Below are 16,446 nucleotides of genomic sequence, written 5' to 3'. Positions count from 1 at the left end.
CTCTTGTTATTTTCTTTGACCATTTTCAGTTAAGGTCTCTAGTTTCTCTTGAACCCATTTCCTTTTACATTTTCAGATGTCAGTTGGAGGGTCTAGGCACTCACGCATCCATTACAACCGCTCTCTTTTGCCATCTTCTAAACTCCAGTTTTTCTTGTTTTTGGCCCCAGTGTTTTTTATTTGGTCTATCTATTACTTTATTGCTCTTTTTCTGTATTGTTACTATATCTTGTGCAACTTTTTTTCTTTAGTGGTCCATTTCCATTGGGCTTATTCTGTAGTTTACTTTTCTCTTAATTTCACAATGTTTTGCCCCCTATATTATAATTGGCAGATGATATATTTTTTTCATTTTAACATCCATCTGCATATATTCTTAACCCCATATTGTTTTATTTAAAGCATAGTAAATTCTTGTAATGGTTTAACTGTCTTCTTGTTATTTGACTGTCCATTATAGAAATCTTCGAAATTTGTCTTGTTAAATGTTGTGGCGAATTTTATTACATTGTAATATGTGAATAAAATATACAATTTATCTAATTTTGTTAGAATAATCTTGAAGTAAAAAAATATTTTAGCGATGATCATAGTTTGGTAGAGGGCACTGTTGCATATTATATTGAAGAAGCTATGATTGGAAATCATAAAAAAGTATTAACTAGCAACTTTTGGATGGAAAGATCCCAACAAGAGTAAGTAATAATGTTGCTTCATTCAAGTTATTCCATAACTCCATATAAATTTTATTGTTATTTTTTGTTAAAAAATTGCCAAAAAGCTTCTCAACAAACAGACAAATGACTCACAAATTATTTTCAAAGAAACTTGGAGTGATTTTGGAGAAAAACTTTTATTAAAAAATGTTAATGTTTAATCAAAATTTTCAATAGCTTAAATTAAATCAAGAAATGATTATCCACATTGTAAACCATTAAGTGAGAGTTTTGTAAATTAACAAAAAATATGTATCCTCCAAAAATTATTTATTGAATAGGATTACCCTCTCACTTTATTATCAACTTTACTGTGACAATTTTTAGGAAGAACGACTTAGATCTAAAACGGCTGGATCATCACTTTTTTCGATTATTAGGAGATCCATTTTTTCATCCAGCTGGTCCTATATTGGATAGAAATGGACAATGTATCTGTGAGGAATGTCTAATTGCAAAGTATGAATGTATGCTAGACGCAAATGGAGATCAAGTAAATGAGATGGTTTTGAAAAGTTCAAATCGTTTAACATATTGCAGAAGGTGTAGATGCCTTGTGGACCTGAACTATTTTCATCGACATATCAACAGTTAGTTTTAAATTTCTATGATAGTGTTAATAAAGTTAATACAGTAACAGTCATTATCAAGTGAAAAAAAATAATCATTTTATTTTCACTTCATTTTTTAATATATTGTTATGTTTGATATATAGAAAGTTTTGAATTTAAATATTTTGTGTTCTACACGTTTGTCTGATCCTTATTATTTTTGACTTCCAGTCTATATGTCCATATGTCATATACTTCAGTGTTGTTGACCCTACTCCCATTGGTGTTTGCTTTAATAATTAATTTAATTATACTACTTTTAGATCACGCCAATACTGATGATAACAATAAGTTAATGGTCAATGGCATCCATAGTTCTAGGATACTAACAGAAAAAACTAATTGTACAAAACTGAAGAATGGTGGTGTAGCTATTTATGAAGATATTTCTAAAAAGAATATTGATGAAAAAATATCTACTCCCAAGGTTACAAGTAATGCACAGAGTTTTAGAAATACATGTGACATACATTTTTCTAAACCTTTACATGATCCAAATGATCTGAATTGTACTAAATTGGCATTTGAAGAATTTCTTAAACAAAGAAATAATGAAAACTCCAAAGATGACCCAATATTTAATAAAAATGTCAGGAACTTCATAAAAATTAAAAAAGATATATTTAATAATACCACTAATATGTCTGGAAAGGTTGTCTTTGATAATAGTATTTTAAAGTCTCCTAGTTCGTAAGTGAGTACATATATGTTCTTACACCATTTTTGTTATGACTTTTATTTTCAGATTATCTAAAAAGAACGGTGAAGTCGATGATAAATTCCAAGATAACCCAAACATTCCAAATAAATGCGAAAAGTAAGATTATTTTGTCTTGATACTTTATGTCATTTGCCATATTTTTTTCAGTTCTACATTTATTTTTGGTACATTTTAGGCCTCTAATAGCAAGTACAAAATCGACAATAGCGAAAAATACATGTGACACTCCATGTAAACATGATGAAACGACTAGTAAGTAAATTGATGATAATTTCAAGAAATTTACATGTAATATCTTGTAATAACTCAATTAAATTAGTTCTTATTGAATAAATTAACGAAATTTTGTAAATTGTATAGTTCTTCAAATATCAATTGCAAATTACAAAAACCTTTACCGATATTTTTGTTTGATCTATCTACCATAGGCATAGATAGCTCGTTTTATAAATAAATTATTTTTATACTTTTAAAAATATATATATCTTATGCGAGAAATTATTCATTAATAGGTAATTGAATCATTATAAACTGGATAGTATTATTCGCCGTCATTTAGACAGATGCACTTAATTGTAGTCCTACTTGGAACTTAGAAAAAAATCATCATTATACCTCGTTCACTTGCTACAACTGAATATTAAATTATAAAACGTAAATAGACAAGTAAAATGTATCTGCCTGTAATGGAGTTTTGTTTAAAAAGGGTACCAGACGTGAACTGGGCCATTTTTATACCCCATCCATCCGTTTTTTTTTTCTGGAAAATGAAATTTCAAAGCAAAAACCATAAAGGAAAATAAATTCTTTGCAAATAAAACAAAAAAAAATACATTTCAATTCTAAAATATCATTATAAATAATAATGGTAGACAGAATCGTTGATACCACCTTCTTTGAAAACATGTTCAACGCAGTTTTTCCAAAGCTTTTGGCGGTCTGCTGTTGCTGCTTTCTTTGCCAGTTCTACAAACTCTTTACTCAGTTCTGGAGACTGATTATATTATATTTATACTGAGAAGAGTATGACCCTGTTCTTTGCACAGCTTGTCAATATAATAAATTGCCTCTAATTTTAGACCTTTAACAACAGTAAGCAATTCTTTGTTTATTGGGCATTTTTACAATCGCTGACAGGAATAGGAATATTTTATTCAGACTTAAATGCTAAAATTTGAGCTTTGTTACTACTACTATTTGGTATCTCAAGAATTTGTCGCCAGTGGTAGGATGCGTTCTCCATAACGATTACTGGTGTCCATTAAACCACTTTTCAAATAATTCTGCTGTCATATCTTCATGATAATCAGCTGCACAGTTTTTAATTTTTTGAGCAGATATTAATGAAGCATTAGGCACGAAACCGACTTTGCTTCCAGCGTGTAATATTATAATGCGTTTCTCTTTATAAAATGGCCCATTCAAACAGCAATTTTTACTATTGTCAACCCAACCAAAATTTATTACATCGTGATTGTCAAACCATGTTTCATCTAGATAAGTTATGTGTCTATTAGAACTTCGGTAGTTTTTTATCTTACGCAAATAATCTTGTCATCATCGAACGATCCTTGACAATTCGGTTATTGTCATCCGTTTATTTAGTTTTTTGTGTTTAAAACCACATGCTGACAAAACTTGACGCAATGTTTCTAAGCTGGTATAATTGTATTCTAAATAATTTGCTATATTTTTCTGCATTACTTCTAATGTCGCAACCCTGTTCTCCTTATATAGACTATAAATTGTCCTACGTATAAAATCTAGAGTAACTTTGTCAACTGATTCGTGACTACTCGATAAATGAAAAATTTATTTACTCTAGTTAATTCAGCAATTCTTATTACGATTGCATTATCAGATTGCTGAATATTCTCCTTTTTAAAACATTCAAATATATTTAAAATAACTTGATGCGTTTGTAGAACTAAATCTTTATTATTAAATTCATACCTGTTTTTATTATCACTACATTGTGCAATTTCATTGTCTTTATTCGCCCATGGTCTAAAGAACCTCTAAATTTCTATTTATTTAAATAAATTTATTAATTAAATCAATCTCGCCAAGCGACGCCAATGTCTGTACGTTGTGTACATACAGCTTCGACCAATATTAAGATTCGTTGTTTTCGTTGGTAAACAATTCCATGTGGACGGACGGTTTGCTAGATATTTACTGAATTTTATATGGTGAGTAAACATTATTTTTCATTCTTCAATTTGGTACGAGTGCTGTGTTTATTCATGAAATATTGATTGATCCTCGCATAACTGTCTTCTGCAATTGATATTGAAAGAACTATATATTCATAATATATATTTTATTATTATAAAAATTGACACAACTTTATAGTCAATTCAATTAATCTTATGTTAACATAATTAGATAATTAGGACTGATCTTGGAAAAAGGGTGTGTATATAACAATTAATGATACAATAAAAATTGGACTGCAAATAAATCGAGAACATAAAATTATTACCTAAAGGTAAAGTTTCTAGGAAAGATTGGCAGTAATAAAGTGCAAGAGGTATGAGATAGAAGATCGAATCGAGAGAGAGAATAAAATTCAGAATAATTACCAAATGTATCACAGAAATAATATAACATTAAAATCATGAAATATATTTTAAGAACTAATATAATAACTATACTGTTGGTTATTATACTGATATTTCTTTGTCTAGATATCTGCCAAGGACATGATGAAGTGTGTGACCATCAAAAAGAAGCCAAAAAATGTGACTGCACTTACTGTGAAGTTTTTGGATCGGTAATCTATTATTTTATCAATTTTTCATTTAATTACAATCTCGCACTATAAATGGGTAGTAGTAGGAGCTTATTAAAATTAAGCAGTTATTATAAATTGAAAATACAAATATAATTAGCATTTTACTATAGAGATAGATTGTTCTCTGCAGAGGTGAATTTTCCCGTAATCTTTATTTCAAATAAGACTTGTGATCTGCATATGCAGTTAGGCATATAAAACATCTGAGCAAAGATCATTATTTGTTTAATAATTGTTGTTTCAGTTGATTGGAATATTGATTGAGGTTTGATTTTTTCCTTTCAATTATGCAAATAAAAGAAATTGTAAATATGTTTTCTCCAAACATGAAGTTGATAATATTTATCAGCTCTATCAAATGTTCAATCTTTTGAATTATGTGTTCCTGCGCAAAGATATATTGCAATCTAAATCTTTGTTATTATTCACAAAACTATAATATTCAAGAATTCAAGATTATATTAAAGATGTTTCGTTTATTTTTTCCCTATTCCTTTGAGCATAGAAACAAATGATAAATTTAATTTTTTTTAAATTATTTTATGAATAAGATGGTATACAATTTTAGTTTTTATTTTATTGTATCAATTAATTCAAACATTTATATATTAGACCGTAGGAAATTATACACATAAAAACAATGAACTAAGGAATAGACTACGAATACGACTACACCAGAGACGAGAGAAAAGAACAAAAGACACTTGCAAAAATCCTCCTACCAATACAAATGTCAGTGCTACTAATTCGGCCAAAATAAAGACTGCTATTAGTAAATTAGAAGAAAGAGTACCGTTACCCTCTTCACCAACAAATATACCTCCTACTCCTTCCATCAAATCATCTGACTCCTCCATTGCAACATCCTCGTCAACTTCTGCAACAGATGATATACATGGATTGGTTAATTATATTGAAGGAAACTCCGCTTTAAATAAAATAGAGTTAGCTCAAAAAAAGGCCGCTAAAAAGGCTCGACAACGACAAAAAAAGGTATTTTCCAAATTCACTAAACTATACTATAAAGACATTATATGAAAGTTGAATAAATAATTTCGCAATGCGATCTAAGTTCCTTCAAATACTTGCATAATTTCTTGTATAGTATCTAAATATTTATACCTAATATGAACTTATTACTTATATATTTTTCACACATTTATAAATACAGTCCGTTTAGTCCGACAGTACATCCCTTTAATACGACTGTGCTTACAATGACCGACCGCTTTTAACGACGGAATTTCAAATATAATTGTCTGGTTACAACTACGTGCGTTGACGTGTTTATAAATGAATCGTAGGTATTTCTGATTTAAATGCAACTGTTTATTTTATGGCAATAATTAATTTGCGAGTAACAAGTGAGTACGCGCACAAAAATGACTTCTACTAAACCAAAAAATTTATTGAAGAAAATAGTGTAATAATACAATGAATACAAGCTGCTGGCAAGTCGAATGTAACGATTGCGAAGAAAAATAAAGACAAGATAGAACATTTGTCCAATGCGAATGTTTTTAAACCGGAACGCATGAGGGTGTCGACTCACGAATACGTGAACGTGGCACTATTACAATTGTTTAAGCTACAAAGTAATCGAGAAATACCTCATGCGTCAACAAAAGGCACATTTTTTTTTGACACCTAAACATTCTCAATTTTAATTGTTGGGCGAGTTAGATTAATTGTTTCCAGAGAAGACAGAATATTGTCGCTAGAAAAATTGCTGTACAGTCGTTGTCGGTTGCACCAAGCGATGTGACCGAGTGTCAAATAAAAGTGAGGACTGATTTGAGAGCAAAATTTATTGACAATGAAATATTAAATTCAGACGGAACTGGATTATTCTATAAACTAACGCCAGATAAAACTCTAAAGTTTAGAGGTAACAAATGGTCGGGAGGAAAACTTTTGAAAGGCAGCATAACTGTGATGGTTGCAGCTGACATGAGAAAACAATAAAAAAAAGTTATAACTATCGGCAAATCAAAGAACCCAAGATGTTTAAAAAATGTACGATCTCTGTCGGTAGGTATGAGAGCAATCGCAAGGCTTAGATAACATCTGATATTTTCAGCAAATGGGTACGCGAGTGTAATCGTTAACTGGATCAAGAAATACTTGGAGCTTTAAAATCAAAATTTCGTAAAAACCCGGTTCTAGAAATTGCCACCAGTCTTGATACAAATGAAGACACCGACAGTTGTAAACATCCGCAGATTACAGTACTGGATGCCATTCTAAAAATTTAAGACGCCTGGAACAAGCTTACGACAGTTATAAACACGCTGGATTTATTCCAGGGAGCCCTAGTACTTCCGTTGCTGCCTATATGGGCGAGATCTGAATATAGGACTGCTCATAGAAAATGGAGAACTTGCATAATATTCTCTGATGATGATTTCGCAACGTGTGAGGAGCCAATTGACGAAAATATTTTACAAAATATTATCGTCAACAGTCAAGATAGCGACGATAATAATGACGACGACCAGGAAGAAAATTGTACCACTCTGAGTGTCTATAAAGCTATAAAAGCTACAGAAGTGCTAAATGTTTGTTTGCATAATGCCGTACTTATTTTTTACTATAGAAACAAAAATGGAAACCAATGAAAAATTGAAGACTTTTTGCACTAGGTGCTTCGTTATTAGTTAGGTACATGTAATATATATGTGTATGTAGATCATAAAGACCGGCACATTATGTAGTACATATGTTGATTTTTGAAAGTGATACTAGCTTTTTTCATTCTTTGTTATGTGCATACGTATGTGAAATAAATGAATATTTTAATTCAAATATTTTTATTTGCTAGTCGCCCAAATTTTAATAAACACATTAAAATGAGATTGATAAAAAAGAAAAATGTCTTTTCGTTTAGTATGGCATCCGATTAGTAAGAATTAATATCACTCACACAGTCACTTGGCCGTCGTTATAACCGGTTTTTAGTGTACTATTTTAAAACCAAAATATATCTTATAATTTTTACAAATATTCTACTATATTACTTTAAATAATTTTGTATTGAATTTTCGAGGAGGAAGAAAGGATTAAAGCTGAAGAAGAACAAAAGAGACATGAGCAAGAAATTAAATGGAAAGAAGCTGAGAGAAAGAGGGAGCATGCAAGGAAACAAGCTGAGAAGGAAACATCTAAGGCTGCCGCGGAAGCTGCTGCTACTAAAGGTAAAAAGTATTTATGATGAAATGTTTTTGTTAATGAGTATTTAAAAACTTCAAAACTTGTATATTGACAGATAAATGTATATATTTTTCTCAAATATCTCATTAATTAAGTACTTGTTTTATATGATCAAGAAGTGATCCGATTCCGTGGTCTCATTCTGCCTACTCCAAGCAACAAATCACCTCTTTTTAGTGATTTCAATGCCTAAATCTGCCTACTACTTGGCATTTCACCAAGGAAATGAAAAGCTAAAAAAATTATTACCAAAGCATAATTACTTTTCAACTTTTGTTTAGTAGTAGGCTGACCACGGAATGGGATCTCTTACAAATGAATGAATAACTACCCTATCCCCACGACTCTCTTCATAATGGCTTCAAAGTGGTAGACGAAACTTTCAAAATCAAATATATATTAAATGTTCTTGATTATAGGTCTCTTCTTCTGTTTTAAATATAGTTTTTTTAAATAATATTCGAAAGATTGATAAAAAATTGGCATTTTGACTAATTTTGAGTCTTTATCAAAATATGATATTGATATGTTGTTGTAAGTGTGAGTTGTATAGCTTTTATAAATTTATTTAAAGGTATTTCTGAATATTCTTTTGTCCCATTTTTTCATTAATATAATTTTCACAATTGTAATAGAAATATTTGTATATAAAGAAACTACATCTAACGAAATAAATACATATTCATACAAAGAAACCTGACATTCCCCTTCGACCGATTGTTTCAAGTATTCAAACTCCTCTCACCCCATTATCTAATTATTTGAAAAAAATTTTATGTCAAAACAAATACTATATCAAAAACGCATAGGATTTCAAAGAAAAAAATTAAAAGTATCAAAATTCCTAATGAATATGTATTTATTTCGTTAGATTCAAAAATTCTTGAAACGGAATTCTATAAACGGAAAAGAGAATTTTTATAAATGGTTCACATTCGTAAGAACGAAAAAGCTATAAATGATAAAAAAGATCTAAATAATGTAGGTAATACTTTATAGCTCTATTTTGTAAATTCTAATAAAACTACAAATAATTTAATTGATTAGTGCTATATATTTGAGATGTAATGACCAAGATAAAATTAATTTTTCTCATTAGAACAAAGTTCTAATTTTGATATTCATGATGAATGGGATCTATTGATCAATATAAATACGCAAATTGTCAATGTCAATATCATATTTAGATAGAGACTTAAAATTAGTCGAAACGTCAATTTTTATCTATCTTTCAAAAATAATTAAAAAAACTAATTGTGAAACAGAAGAGACCTAAAATCAAGAATATTTAGAAACATAAACATATCAAAAGGTCTAAGAAATAAGAGGAAAGATAAAATTTTACGTTTCGACTTTTCTTTATCAAAATATGATATTGACACTGACAATTTGGGTATTTGTATTAATCATGAGATTATCTACATCATGAACATCAAAATAAGAATAAAATGAAAATAGAAATTTGTTATAATGAGAAAAATTAATTTTTCCCCAATCCTTACATCTCAATATGTAGCAGTCTTAATCAATCAAATTATATAAGAACAAAAAAGCTATAAATTATAAAAAAGACCTAAATAATCAGTAGTAGTAGTAAAATTTATAGCTCTATTAAAATTAATCAATATTGCTCTTTAATACATTTTGTTATATTTTTTCTTTGTTATCCTTCATTATTTCTTTTAATTAATGAATTATCCTAGTATTTGGCAATATTCTCAATGTTTGCAAGAATTATATGATGAGATATTTGGTAATAATTAAATTTTTATTCATGCAAAGTACGCTATCTTTTGATAAATTAATTAAATTTGATTCAATGTCTGTCTATTTGTATGAATAGAGTTTATCAACTTTCAAACTACTAATTAGTGCTGGTTTTACTTTAATACTGCTATTTATCAATTAGAGTTATATAATATGTACTATTGCTCATTACTTTATTGAATCAATTTGTAATCAAATTTCTTTTTTGTTTTTTTAGCTCTAAAAGAACTAAAGAAGAAGTCTAAAAAAGAAAGACAAACTGAAAAAAGGAAATTGGCACAACAACAAAGACTCGAAGTTGAATCACCAGAAGAAAAATCACGCGTGATCGAGGAAACCATACCAGCCATGGTAACAATTAAAAGAGTAGTTGAAAATGGTTGTAGCACTCCAACAGTAACAATTACTTTGAAGGGCTCCACTCCAGATCAAGACAAACTTCTTTATACTCTTGTCAATGGAGCCGACAATACTAGTAATAAATCAAATGAAGTGGTTGATACCAAAACAAATAAGGCACTTAAAAAAAGGAAGACGCAAAAAAAGCAACCAAAACAAAAATCTACAGAGCCAGCAGCACCAGAAGTTGTTTCAAAAGAACTTAAAGTAACAGTCTCTGTCGAAATGAATAAAAATCAACAAAGCAATAACGCAGCTAACAAAAAATCTCTAGAAAATAACTCTAAGAAAGTAGATGACAAGATTATGAAACAAAGTAATACAAATCCCAGTCTCCATCAGAATGATATGCCTCTGCCTATTTTATGTTTACCACCAGGTAAATGCTCTTTTCACGTTATAACCATTTTTTAATTTGATACTTCGCATATTTTTTTTCCTGCTGATTACCCAAAATATTTCATCCTAGATAGATATTAGTCCAACAATTATATAAATAATTTATGTCCTAGCCGAGGATAGTTACATTTTAATATATTAGAGACACGTTGTATAATGAGCCCTAGTGTGTCTGCTGGTTCTTATTCAATTACACTAACCAAATTTCCTTGGTAGCTGGCTGGTGTATTCTTCAGTTCAAATTAAAGCCTGCAAATAAGATAGTGAGATGGTGAGATCAACAAAAAGGTCAATAGATGTCACGTTCTTCGTAAGATATGTAATTCGATATTCGTCAGAGCACTGGCCAGGAAAATAGCTACTTCCTCTTTCAAATAATAACCATATTTTGAATAACTCATAAAGAACTTAATACACTACCATAATATTTCAGCAGTCTTAATTGGCGAAGACTTCATGACCAGTAAAAGGCAAAAATTCAAGCTGATGTAATATTCACACAAAAGTAGGTCCAATAAATTTTTTGTTTCATGTTTGATCATTTTGTTATCATCTTTTTCTTTATTATTTAAAGTTTAATTGAAACAAAATACAAATAAATAAACAATACTGGTGTAACAGCTTCTTCTAAATTATATGAAAATCAAATTTTCGTTATTCGAGTATTGTTTATTTATTTGTATTTTGTTTCAATTAAATTCCAAATAAAAAAAAACACAAAAAAGACAGCTTGAATTTTTGCCTTTTTACAGGCCATGAAAGGTCTCTTGGATTCGTATTTTCATGACGTATCTTGTTGTTTGTGGAATTTGGGATTATATTTTTCAACCTGTCCCATAGATAGAAGTACAAACATGTGATGTTTGAGGATTAGGATAACTAAGGAATCAGACCGTCTTGTTGCAAAAATATATTATGCCGCATTCGTAATAGCACATAAAAACCTATCTATGATCATTTAAAATGTTTAGATAGTGGTACCTGATATACTCAATCGGCAAGACATTTCTCTCTTCACAACAAGGTAGCTTTATCATTTGCAAAAGGGGTTTTTATAGTTTTGAAGCATCACTTTTTAAGTAACGAACATGAATCATACTATATCAGTTTTATTTTGGTGATTGATTTTCAGGCGTTTGTGTTTCTTCTACATCCTACTCTTTACTAAATTGCATTTGCGTATTATTATTGATTGTTATGCTCTTACACGATTTTATTTCAATTATATGTAACTAAGAATGCATTTATTTTTTTAAAATTATATAATTCTATAAACAAATTTTGACAAAATAGTTTAAAGTTGACGATAATCTGAGAAATCTAAAAATAAGTAGTAAGTAAGTAAGTCTCCCTTGAATAAATGCTTTAAATATACAGCACTCCGCATACTTATCTGGCCACGTGCAAGAACTAAAATCTGATGTAGGTACCAAAAAAGAAAAGATTAAATATTATCTCAAGATTTAGAAACGAGATGAAACGAGTCGAATACTAGAAAAATGAAATCATTGGCAATAGTTCATGTACATAAAAATGAGAAATATCTAAATGATACAAAAGATCTATACAATTTGAACCAAATTTATAATTATATTTTTCAAATTTCGATCTAACTAGTGAATTTTGCTGCAAGTCTTTATGATTAATAGTATCCATGAAACAGGAAAGGTATTTCACGGATCCTTAGCATCAAAATGTTATTTATTTAAATGCATCTAAAATTAAGAGAATATATGTATGTAGTTCCAATATGTTAATTACTTAATATTAATTTATATTCTCTTGATATATTATAGGTATCACAATAACAAAAGTAGAAGCACCAGTATTAGGTTATAATAATAAAGCAGAAAATAAGGAGGGCCAAAATGGACCCACAATAAATGTTGGAAAGTCAGGAGTTATAGTAGTAGATACTGAAAAATTAATTCAACAAAAACCGAATACAGTGATATCAAAATTGAGTAAAAATGCGAAGAAGAAGAAAAAGAAGAATAAGAAACTTGAGGGTACTTCTTGTACACCTCCAAATGATGATAAAAAAATGATAACATTAAAGAATCCGATATTTCAGTCATATCAGCAACCTCAACAAAACCAATGTTTTGATAAAAATGTGGACAATTGTACGCCTGCTGCAATTTTTACTAATGAAAATGGTATGGTAACTATTCGAAGTACTCGTTTACATCAGTCTCTATCCAATGGAAGATCTGTAAATCCCACACCTTTGACTTCAATCCCTCAATTTCAAGAATCTTCTGTTAGATCCCATGTGCTCAATCAATCGCAAGGATCGGCAGATGATGTAATCTCTGCCTTTAATGCTCAAGAAATTCTTTCTGGATTACCTGGAATAGAAATAACCAAAGTAGATAAGAAGAGTAAAAAATCTGAACCTGAAGTGAGTAAATCTTGTGAAACTGCCCAAGTTTCCATCATACCAGCATCAAATGGTGGTGATAAATTCAGTTTAGACAAGGATGATTGGCTATATGGTTAGTAAAGCTACATATTATATTTTATGTGTGTGTAATTTTGAAAAGAAAATTTTCCATGAAAACTTAAGTGAAGATATATGTTGCCGCAATTTTAGATATTTGTTGTTTGAACTATAAGAACATGTTTAAATTCTATTGATTAAAAATAATGTTATTTCCGTATAATTTAATAACAATTATGAACAAATTATTCAATTTTTTTCTTTATTTTGCACTATGCCTTCCAAGTAATTTTAGTTGATATTATAAATTTGATGGGAAGCGTAGTTCCCATTATACGTTGTTTAATATTCCCCTTAGAAGACATTTAACATATGTTGTGTTAACAAACCACACATCACATTATTATATGCTTAACTTTTTCCAGAAAGTGTTTTTACGCCCAAAGATGTATTAGAAGATGATATGGATGCAGAAGAATTGGAATTAGAAGCGTTTAAGCGCTTTTGTCAGCAATCTGTGCCGCCTAAAAGGAAAGAAAAAGTTGCTCATTTGAATGTGGCTGATATAGTGGTGAAGAAAAAAACTGATGCTAATTTTATTTGAGTTGCCTTGAGTGACAAAGGAAAGTTTTTTATCAAGAAGATGTGATAATTTATTATTTTATTTTTTGGTTATTTGCTGTATTTATATTATTAATATGAAAATCTTGTATTGAATATCTGATGTAATTATTTTTAGTTAGATTTTTACTTCTTTCTCGTTTCTTGGACCCACATGCTTTAAGCAAAATTATATCACTGAAAGTTGTTGTATTTCATCTTTTATTTTCAAAATGAAATAAAAATATTTATTATAAAAATGATGAAAATTTTCATGTTCAAACTATTTTTTATTATATAAAACTATATTTGTTATATGACCTGTTTCTATATAATAACGTTTTTATCATTTTTTATCAATTTGTTGATAATGTCTACATAAAAAACAATCAAAAACTGTATGTGTGCATGTGTGTATTTGTTTACATAATTTAGAAGTTCTTTTCTTTCTTCAGGATAACAAAACAAAATTCTACAATTTTCTCATCCGAATACCAGTATTCTACATGTTTGTGGAAAATTATTAATACATTAAAATTTCCTAATGGAACAAATTCTTTAATAAATAAATGAGGATGTGATTGGAAAAACGTTTGGACACGTCGATTTTTATTTCTAAAAGCACATTTCAAAAAAATCATACAGTTTGTTTCTTATGACAGGGGCAAATACCATCTTTCTTAATTTGAATGCAATCCCCTATTCATTTTTTAGTTTCTTCAGAATATTCTAGATATAATTCATGTTCAATGTTGTATACCTATTTTTAACTGTTTCGGAAATATTAAGTATTTTCATAAGCATTACCAAAATCGACATTAAGAAAAGAAAATTATTTTATTTCAAACCTAATAAAGAAAAATTGGTTTATCTGTATCGCAGTAGTGATCAGTGTCATTGCTATTGTTGTTTAGAATTTGGTATTTGTACATAATAATATTAGAAAAATGGTTCATTTAACAGAAATGCACAAAATAACTATTCTGCTAATGATTGGTTGTGGAGATAACACACGGGCACAAATGGAAGTTGCTTGTTTATTTCACAAAATATTTTCAAATTTGCCGCCTATATCGCAAGGAACAATAGCAGAATAAAACAGCAGTTTCGCGAGCTTGGTCGGGTTACACAAATAGAAAAGTGACTGCCAATGCAGAAGTTATGATACCAAATTGGATATTATACTTGAGTTTCAAGAAAACTCACAAATTCTGGTCGTTATCCACCTATCGTTTATTAGAATATTAAAAGAAAATAAAAATGATGGCAAATGATAACAATATGATCCAATTAGAAGAGACCTCAGTTTTTTGTCTGAAATTCCTCACTGGATAGAAAAAGAACATACGCAATATCCTGAGAAGTCAATGTGTCGACAGGAATTGTTGAAATCATATCTTAGATACCTTTTCCATTGATAACAACTTGAATGGAGATAAATATTTGGAACTGTTTCAAAATAATGTTTCAACTTTGCCAAATTTATATACTATTCCCGTATACTGAACTTAACCAAATTTTTCTAAACCGGTAGATAGGGAGACGTGGATCGATGGAATAATCAGTAAAATCTGATCTGATGAAATTAGACTTCTTTTTATGGTGATATGTCCAAAGTATTGTATATAATACTAAACCTTTCAACTTAGATTACTTAAAAAGACGAGTCACGCTTGAGATTAGATCAGTCACGCCTCAGATTTTAGGTATTGTTAGAGGACATTTCTATTCTGCATATTGCTGAAACGTTTTTGGCGTGCATTTTAAATATTTCCTACATATTTAAATGTTTTTTTACTTATTTGTTTTTTAGTGTAATGTAGTGTATTTGTGAAATAAAATAATTTTTTTTTCATGGTAATTTTTATAATAAATATGAAAACTCTATTTCCGAAACAATGCAATATAGTTTGTACATGAATTCTATTTAGAATTTTCTGAAGAATCCAGAAAATAAAAAATATAGAGGAAGTTGCATTTAAAATAAGAAAGTATAGGTATTTATCTTCTAAATGTTCTTGATTTAAAGGTTTCGGAAATAAGTCAAAACGTCAATTTTTATCTTTCTTTTAAAGACCTAAAATAACATTTATTATTTCTTAGACCTCATGATTATGTTTCTAAAACGTCTTGATTTTAGGTCTCCCTTGATAAAAATTTTATGTTTCGACTACTTTCAGTGTTTATCAAAATATGATTTGAAACTGTATTAATTGCTACTTAGACATTTTATTGACGTTTCGGTTTTTTTTCAAAACTAAAAGTAATATCTTATAAAACAATGAGTAAAAGTACAATTCGTTCAAGTATATTGCACCTTCTATTTTAAAAAAAATGAGAAACCTACTTGATGATAAAAAACCTACATACTAAGGAAATCAGATCCAACAAAAAGAATAATAAATTAATAGATTCATGGGAAAAAATGAATATATAGCTCCAGACATTGCAAAAATACTCAAAATTCGTAATGCCTTATCACCAAAAATGTCTGGTTTGCCAAAGCTTCATGAAGAAAATATTCCACTAAGACCAACAATTTCATGTATTATATTTATCTAGCATTTTGAAAAAAATCGCAAATAAGACGCTATATAAAAGATTCTTTCCATTTTGAAGAAGAGATAAAAAACGTACAAATCCCGGAAGATTATATATTAATTTCTCTGGATGTTGTCTCTCTATACATAAATATACCCACTTCTTTAGCTTCAAAAATAATAAAAACAAAATGGAATGATATTAAAAAATATACTGATATCCCTCTAGATGGAACTAACCCT

General features: G+C 29.1%; 1 protein-coding gene across 1 annotated transcript in view; it reads left to right on the top strand.

Annotated features, from left to right (window-relative positions):
- The window catches only part of LOC130895442 (putative autophagy-related protein 11), a 38,326-nt gene extending 24,403 nt beyond the window's left edge, over positions 1-13,923 (top strand). Inside the window, exons 6-16 of the mRNA XM_057802723.1 lie at positions 582-695; positions 1,044-1,306; positions 1,591-2,017; positions 2,073-2,144; positions 2,224-2,300; positions 4,739-4,824; positions 5,458-5,838; positions 7,892-8,039; positions 10,040-10,600; positions 12,417-13,118; positions 13,489-13,923. Of these exons, the coding sequence (XP_057658706.1) occupies positions 582-695; positions 1,044-1,306; positions 1,591-2,017; positions 2,073-2,144; positions 2,224-2,300; positions 4,739-4,824; positions 5,458-5,838; positions 7,892-8,039; positions 10,040-10,600; positions 12,417-13,118; positions 13,489-13,667 (3,010 nt within the window). The 3' untranslated portion in view covers positions 13,668-13,923. The remainder of the gene's footprint in view (positions 1-581; positions 696-1,043; positions 1,307-1,590; positions 2,018-2,072; positions 2,145-2,223; positions 2,301-4,738; positions 4,825-5,457; positions 5,839-7,891; positions 8,040-10,039; positions 10,601-12,416; positions 13,119-13,488) is intronic.
- Positions 13,924-16,446: the final 2,523 nt, after the last annotated feature.

This window comes from Diorhabda carinulata, chromosome 1, assembly GCF_026250575.1.
Source record: "Diorhabda carinulata isolate Delta chromosome 1, icDioCari1.1, whole genome shotgun sequence".
Lineage (NCBI taxonomy): Eukaryota > Metazoa > Arthropoda > Insecta > Coleoptera > Chrysomelidae > Diorhabda > Diorhabda carinulata.
This window is presented reverse-complemented; position numbering and strand designations above follow the sequence as displayed.